Source organism: Triticum dicoccoides, chromosome 7B (genome assembly GCF_002162155.2).
Source record: "Triticum dicoccoides isolate Atlit2015 ecotype Zavitan chromosome 7B, WEW_v2.0, whole genome shotgun sequence".
NCBI lineage: Eukaryota > Viridiplantae > Streptophyta > Magnoliopsida > Poales > Poaceae > Triticum > Triticum dicoccoides.
In genome coordinates, this window is record NC_041393.1 from 420,183,673 (window position 1) to 420,192,373 (window position 8,701).

The 8,701-nt window shown below is 49.3% G+C and overlaps 1 protein-coding gene across 1 annotated transcript; it reads right to left on the reverse strand.

The window, feature by feature from the left end:
• Positions 1-4,291: 4,291 nt before the first annotated feature.
• Positions 4,292-7,379, reverse strand: LOC119341007 (NAC domain-containing protein 35-like). Its single transcript, XM_037612908.1, has 3 exons — positions 6,920-7,379; positions 6,432-6,703; positions 4,292-5,147 (listed from the first exon to the last, which is right to left on the reverse strand). The coding sequence occupies exons 1-3, from the start codon at positions 7,182-7,184 to the stop codon at positions 4,515-4,517; spliced, it is 1,170 nt and encodes a 389-aa protein (XP_037468805.1). The 5' UTR covers positions 7,185-7,379; the 3' UTR covers positions 4,292-4,514.
• Between the last annotated feature and the right edge of the window lie 1,322 nt (positions 7,380-8,701).

An 8,701-nucleotide genomic window follows, 5' to 3' on the forward strand; every position in this document is an offset into this window, starting at 1 on the left:
GATGAGGCTGGAGCCTGGGCGGCTACGAGAATCAGAAACAAGGCTAACCAAGGGAAGGAGGGAGTACATGCTCAGGGAAACTGAAACCACTTTCTCCACAAGGCACTTAATGTATGACTAACCCCATTAAACATTCTTCTTCTTCTATTTACCATCACTTTCTTATGTATGACTAACCTCTGTTTGGTGGTGCAGGAGGAGAAACTGAAGCGGCCGCTCTCACACATGGAGGCGTGGGAGGTCGCCCATACGCGGAAGGACTCCAAGCCTGGCGAGCCCAAGTACTACGGCAAAAAGACCGCACAGAGGAAGAAGGCCTACTCCTAGGGGTATCTGAAGTTACATCCTGACACACCTGACCCCATTGCGGCGGATCTGGACGATAGGGTGGTGGTGGGCATGGGGCCCAAGGAGCACGGTCGGGAGGCGGTTCTCGATGTTGTGATCACTCCTACTATCTCCTACACACAGCTCCGTCGGATCGACCCGAGCCTGAGCCAGCGCACGAGCACGCCAATGACCAGTGCACTGTCACAGTCCCTCTTTCAGGAGCGACAATCTGTAAGTATTTTCCCTCTTATCTTCATTGCTCACTTTATTTTCTACATTTAGTAGTTTTATGAGTTCCATCATGTCATACCGTAGGCCTACCTGGAGTACACACGCCAGGAGACCATGGCGTGGCACGAGAGCCTTTATGCATACCATCAGTAGAGGGATCGCCAGATGTAGCACGCTTTTCAGGAAATGGCGGTCGGCAGGTGTCCTCAATGGCCAGCAACAGAGGGTCCTCCAGCACAACTAACACTGCTGACCTTTGAGGAGTTTGTGGCACAGAAAGCTGGCCCCTCGCCGGTTAGTTCATCCCCAATCTATTCACCCAAAGCATATCATGCCTTTCAACACAGTCATATATCCCGGTAATATGTCTTTTCAACATCCAGGGAACCGGTGGATCAGCCGTTGGCGGTGGTCTTCGCAGCACTCCCGAGTCACGGAGCCCGACCACTCCGATCCACGGAGGCGGAGGTGGAGGTGGAGGCGGTCTTTGCGGTAGCGTTGCCGCTAGCAGTGACGACCTGGCCTTCGGCCGTCTTGGCGGTGACGACCTCCGCGGTGCTCGACATCCTAACGCTTAAGCCTTTGGGTCACATTGTGGCGGTCTTGGTGGTGATGATACTTATATGCTTGTGATGTTTCTTATTGTTGTTTGTGAGATTCTTATATGCTTGGTGGTGATGATACTTATATGTTTATGCTTTGGGATGCTTCTTATAATGTGTGATGATGAATTTGTTGTGTGATGCTGCTCCTTATTGTTATGTGATGCTGCTTCTTATGATATATATGTTGTATATATTCAAATGAATTGAGCTGGAAAAAACAGAAAAAAGAAAAAAAACAGACGCAAACTATGCCGACGGCTAGGCCATCGGCATAGAGCTGGCGTGAGCTCCCAGTGGCTGACACGTGGGCATCTACGCCGACGGCCTAGCCATCGGCATAGTTCCAAACTAAGCCGACGGCTAGGCTATCGGCATAGATGCCCACATGTCAGTCACTGGGAGCTCCTGGGGCAAGGCTATGCCGACGGCCTAGCCGTCGGCATAGCTTCGAACTAAGCCGACGGCTAGGCCGTCGACATAGCTCTGCCCCAGGATTGACGACTGCTCGCCACGTGGCGTTCTGCCGTTGGTCAGCACTTGACGGCAACCGCCGTTAGGCGACAACGTTGTCGACGGCCAGGGCCGTCGGCATAGATGTATGGACACCGTCGGGATAGGGCCTATGCCAACGGCCTTTCTATGCCGACGGCCTCCCTGGCTACGCCGACGAAGGCTTGTCCCGATGGCCAGTCAGGGCTATGCCGACGGCCCTGGCCGTCGGCATAGGGGCCGAATTTGATAGTGTTTTGTGTTTGTTTTCATCTTCTCAATCTATTGTACTATGTTTATACTCATTCCATGAAGTTAGTTCGTTGGTAAAAAATGATAAAGACACCGAGCAGATATTGCAGTTCCAGCAGCCGCAACCCATATTTATGGAATGATCTCAATACAAGTCCAGATATATCGAGGCACAGAAAGACATGTTTTTTTTCGAATTGTTTGGATTGTTTACCACATGTGTCACGTGGTCATAGAAAGACATGTTTGGATATTGACGGGAATAAACAGTAGTGTTTTCATCCTTATCCAGAACTAATAAAATATCAACCCATATCAAGCATACGATCATATACACACGTTTCATGTAACTAAACTATACATATTGGCATATACATTTATAGGGAGTGTCAAATTCGGATGACCAAGATTATGTTGAATTGAAGTCAACAATTTGAGCGATAGTTTTTTTTTTTGACAGAATTGAGCGATAGTTTCTTGATCGAATGGTAATAGAATAATTGCTCGTGCTAGAAACTATGTTGCATTTTAAGGTTTATAAATGCTTCAACTCGCCAACTACACATTTTAAAGGATTAAAGTAGCACATATATTTATAATATAGCTACGAGCTTAAGATCGTGCAACTCGGTCAACCTTTTTTTTAGAAAAGGAGGTTAAACCCCTGGCCTCTGCATCAACCGATGCATGCAGACATCTTTATTAATTATTTCACAAAGGTCTGACAAAAACATATCAATCCACCCGAAACCATCACTCACACGGTCACGCCTACAAACTCGATAATGTGAAGTGCTCTCACTTTTCATATCTAAAACCGGTGTCGCCGCCAATTCATTCATATAACTTATCGGGACCAATAGTCGGTGCAGCAGACCTAAAGCGCACACCACATGCACATGCTTTAGAAGCCGCCATCATCAGCGAACCACTGACCCATACTCAGGAGAGAGATCCGCATCATCCTTGTCAGTCCGGACATCCGTCGATGCCACCACGGCGCCCAGCTGCACCACCGCCCTGCGCTCATCTGTCCAGACGCGAAGACTCTGGAAGAATGTCGTGCGTAGCACCTGCAAACCAGGCATGACTCAGCGTAGCACCTGTCGGCCAGGCATGACGAGACAGCTCCACCAATGCTTCGTGCAAGACAAAGCCGCTCCTCCTCCTGCTTCTGCCATCCAGCGCTGCTCCACAAACGATGCTTCCAAGAGAGAAACGGCACATCAGTACCGCCATCGTCCGACCTGGAAGACCAGATCCTATGGTTTCCCCCAAAGCAGTGCCCACCACCAGCAACCGTCAAGGACCCACACGGTGCCCACCACCACTCAGCCCTCAAGGCGACGCCTTCAGGAAAGTCACGACGTCAAGGATGCCGCCGCCGCCCACCGGAGTTAGGCAGGTGGGGGGGGGGGGTAGAGGAGCAGACGTAGACCGGCGTCTCCAAGAAGAAAAGCGGCGCCCTTGAGCATCGTCGCCGGTGCGGCCGGCCGGGGGCGAGCAAGGGGTTTCCCGCAATCTAGATCTCCTCCACCAGCTTCACCGGGGCCACCAGCCAGGGTCCCAGCAAGCCACGCCGGCACCGCTAGGAACCCACAAGAGAGAAGGACACCGATCAGGGTCGGAGGACAGCGGCCAGATTAGGCGCCGCCGGACGCCAGAGCAGTCACGCCAGGCCCTGGTTCACCGAAGATCCGTTGGCCGTCCGACTAGACCACCGGCACCACGTCAGCCCCGCCGCTCGCTATAGCACGGAGGGGCCTCGCCGGAAGGGCCGCCGCCCCAGATCCAATTGCTCTCCAGCGCAAGGCGACGCAGCAAGGACCAGGACGCCGCAGTCCCCAGCTGCGCCACGGGCTTGCCCGACGCCAGCCTCATGCGGTGGCGAGGGAGGGAGGGAGAGGAGGTGGCTACGCCGGCGGCAGGAGGGAGGTCGCTCCTGAGTCGCCCGGGAGCGCTGGACTCCGGGATGGATGGAGAGAGGGTGAGGAGAGGGTTTCGAATCTAGTCTCTCTTGTGCAATTCGGTCAACCTAGCTAGAAAGAACTACACTTGCCTTAGAGATAGCAAATTGGATACTTTCATGGAGGCATCCTGAAAAACTATGTACCCGTCTATCTGTGCATTTTTTCGACAAAGGACTTTTCATTGAATAGATATATCAAGGTGATACAATCGTATTGAAAGAAAGCCCGGCCACTGCATAGCTAAATGCACACAGCCAAAAAGTCCAGAGCACCCTAAAAATAAAATAATTCAATACAATGTCAAGCAATAAATCATGTCCAGCCTAAGGAGCGGTAGATCCTATCCGTAAATTACACCGTCTATCTGTGCATACTTAATTTAAATCATGATTATTACGAAGGGAAATGATTGGATCACATATCTATAATTTTGATTAACCTTTATTCGGAAATGAAATGCACAGACAGTGTTACACCAATTAATTGCATGGGACTAGAACTGTCTTAATTTGTTACCTATTCCATTACATATATAGCCTTGTCCTAGCCCGGATAATTGTCTGCATATACATAAGTATACAAATAATGGGAGGCATATATATGATAAGTGCATCGATCCATTCATGCAACTAAGAAGTTACTTGAAGCTTGTGCAAACCTTTGGAGATTCTAGGAGAGGGTTCCAGTCCCAGATCTTCTCCAAGCTAGGGAAGTTAAGCAATGGGCCTTGCAGTGGCGCCGTGGGGTGGTTAGGGTTTGAAGCTTGGCTGTAGGACCCAATCGCCCGACTCAGCTCCTCGATCGGGATGGTCGCCATTGCCGAGGAATTGGTGTTGAGCAGCGTGGCGTGCGTGGAAGAATGCAGTTGCATTACTGCTGGGTTGTTGTGTCCTTTGAGGTGGTGGTGGTAGAGCGACGTGCCATCCTCCTCTGTCGAGGTCGTGGAGCTCAGCGAGGCTACAGAGGCCGCCGACCGGAACATCGCCGGCGGCGTCGCCCCTGCTGCCGACAGTGATGTCATGGTGCTGGCTGCATTTGTTCCTTGGGTCGTGTGCGCGTTGTACGCCTTGAGAGCAGATGATGAGTGGTGACCGCCGCCCTCGACAAACACTGGCGGCTGCTGGCGGTGAGTTGCCACTGACGTCCGGTGTGCTGCTGTACTGTGCCTCGTTGCCGCCGCTCTGGAGCCAGACGATCTTGTTGTTGTCCCAGTGAGGTGGAAGTTGTCGTCAATCCCTGGGCGTTTATAGACCCGGCAGAGCGAAATTTCCTGATATATACATACATGCAAGAGGATGCATGAGTTGGAATATTTACTTTCTAGAAAGATAAAATGGGCAATAAAATAAGAGTACAAGTTGATATAATCTTAAGGCAACATATGCATTCTAGATAATTAAACTGTTCAGTGACACGTGAACTAAGTGCTATACACATTTTGTTTCACAAAACAAAGCAAAAGTACAACATATAAGTTCCCAAATTATTAAGCAGCCACTAGAGGCCATATAAGTCTATAGCAGTACAGCTAAATGGTTTTACATATCGACTGCGAAGAACTGAAACTGAAGGAGGTGCGTTTTCTTGCTATATATGATCAGAAGAAATGTGAAGGAGTTGTACGTATTTTTTGGGTTGGTTATCACATATGCACATCTTAAAAAGTTGGAACCTATGCCCTAGAAAATTTTGCCAACTATGGCTACCAAGAATTGGCTAGAGATTCCTTGAACCAACATTGACAAAATTCTGGCAAGAATGGTGAAGGAAATGTGAGTAGGGTGGGCAAAATCTCATTGCGAAAGGCACAGCCAACCAAATTTAAGCCAAAATATCATACTCCTTCAAAAAAATGGTTGCACAAATTTGGGCACTAACATATATATACCCTAAAAATAATTCCGGGTCCAGTGACCGAGTACAAGGAAAAGTTGTGGCTACAAAGAAATTTTACAAGCAACTAACACTACAAAGATCGATGTACACGCGCGGGCGTGTGTGGTATAACTGTTCATAGGTAGAAGCGATGGAGAATTTGAGACGTTGGCTGAATTCTTGCTCATGTAATTTTCACTACGTACGCACCTTCTACACCTTTATTTCAACAGACAATACGTGCCGGCCAATAATATTTGCAAATACATGCCGGCAAGTATTACGGAAGCGATCGCTCTAGTCATGGATCATATCATATCTCAACTCCAACAGTGAACGGAATTATTTTGTGAGGGGACGCATCTTCAGCTGACGAGCTAACACGCACTTTATGCTTTTGCAACAAGATCTCGCGGAGCTTCCAAAAGTTGAGCGCAACCAAATTCATTCGGTTTCTCAGATTACCTATCAGCTCAAGGGGGCAACTTAATTTTGTTCTGGTCAAGTTAATCAAACCCAATTTAAGGTGAAGTACAAAGCGAAAACTCAAAACCAGATCTTGTTGTCTTGCAGTTAAAAGGAAAACTAAAATCTAATGCTTTACATGATCAGCATAAAGATTTGCTAATAATGAATTACTAGTAGTTACCTATACTCAAGAAAAATTTACTAGGGTTACCTTTTGGTACCGTTCGGTTTCACCGTGTGGCAGGCGGTACTCGTTCATGATCCAGCTGCTGCGAAGGCCTTTGGGTGCCTTGCCCACGTAGAAGACGAGCGTCTTCTTGAGGCCGATGGAGCGGTTGCCCTCCACGACTTTCACCATCCTGTCCGCCCCCGTGGCCTTCCAGTACCCTGACGGCGTCACCCGGTTCGGCCGGTCGCCGTTCCGGTACTTGCGGTCCCGAGGCACGTAGAAGAACCACTCCTTGTCCCCGATCGACGCCAGTGCTGCCATGATTTATGCCCGCAATACAATCGACCCGTGCACCCATGGAGATGGGGAGAGGAGGGAAAGGAAAAAGGTGAGAATGAAGGTGGAGGTCACATGAAATCAACGAGACTAGTTAATTAAAGGTATCTCGAGTCACATGCATGAAATCATGTACGCGGTGGGAAGCTAGCTAGCCATGATTATAATTAGGCGGATTCGTCGTTGCGCAGTACCGGGGAGATCCCATGGGTCGTAGCGGTAGAGGTCGACGGAGGCGATGAGGTCGATGTTGAAGCGCTTGCCGTCCACCTTGCGACGGAGGTAGAACTCGATCAGCTCCTCCTCCGTCGGGTGGAAACGGAACCCGGGCATCACCGTCTCCACGTGCTCGCCGTGCTGCAGCTGCCCGCCGTCCACCTCCCCTTCGTGCTGGTGGTGGTGGTGGTCTGGTACTGATCCCCCCATGGTGGTGGTGGTCGTCGGCCTTGATCGAGTCATCTCGCTTCCCTCCCTATCGATTACCCTGCCTCCGCCGGCGCCCTTTATAGCAGAAGCAAGCTAGGTAGAGGGAGAAGAGGAGGACTGGAGAAGCACTAGTCCTAGCTTGTACAAGGCGCTAGCTACACCACTAGCCCTATAGCTACACATACACGGCGCCACACACAGTGACACAGCCAAACAGGACTGGACTGCACAGCGTTGTGGAGAATGAGACTCTGATAGGTGCAAGTGCTACTCATCTAGCTGGTGGTGGTCTGGGGTAGAGAGAGAGAGAGAGAGAGAGAGAGAGAGTAGTTGAATAAAACTTTTTTTTCTTCCAAAAAAGTGTAGTTAAAACTTAGACAGCAGCAGGCTAGAAGAGGACCTGTTGATGTGTACTTGCCGAATTAAGGGTGGCTGTTACTTTTAGATAAGTTAGGGATTGGAGAGATAAGAGATATCGATCACCGCTTAATAGTTACTACTAATTCTTAGTACATGCATCTGTACGTCTTGCACTGCAAGCGCCCCAGGTAAAAAGGAGGCAACATTGTACGCATTAGCTCTGCTACAGTTGTCGTACTAGAAGTAACATTAGCTGAGGAGAGTTAGAACACTTGTAAGAAGGGAGGCGACGATGGAGGGGTTGAAGGGGACCTCGCCTCCATGGAAAGCGAGATCAGCGGTGGCACATAAATTGGAGCAGCGACGTGTACTTGTATACTAGCCCTAGCTTGGATCAACGGTATAGATCGAGAGATAAATCGTTTTTTTTTCACTACACGTATATAGTCGGCCAGCCAGCTAAGTCGGTATATGTACGGGAATACTAATAATTTGACGTTCGATTTGTAGCGGAACCCTATATGTATATGCATGTGGGCGGAGAGGGACATGAAGTACGGTACGTTTTCGCATGGGCTCTCTTATATGCATGCTGACAACCTTCCTCCCTTCTAAAATAAGTGCCTCAACTTTAATACAACAGGTTGAGAGACTTATTTCAGGACGGAGGGAGTATATAAAACAAAACACCACAACTATACAACAAGTTCAAGGGCTGGAAAGAATAAGTCTGCTGGGGCAACAATACAAACATGCCAAAAGAAAAAGAAAGATGGTACAAGGCTCCATGGACCCGCCGTAGTACTAGCTAGGCGACGAAGCCATGCGTCGTTCTGCCGCACACAGAGTATCAATCCTGGCGCCTAGCCGCTCCCTATCCCGCTGCCTAGAAAGCGGGTGTCGGTGTTGCAGGAATGCCGGAAATTTAAACACGGAGTCAGTGGCACGTTGCAAAAAACCCTCTCAATCAACATCTTGTTACGTGTCATCCATATCCAAGCCAAAGTGGTGAACACTAACTAGAAGAGGCGTCTCCTTCTACCAGTACGGCTAGCCTACTGTTCTAGAAATTGTCTAAGGTCTGAAGCCTGCCATTTAGGCCCTAGAGCCTCCTAGACAAAGCTCCATAAGAAGCGGACAAGGGGCAGGAAAAGAAAATATGGATCCTGGACTCAGGGACACCACATAGG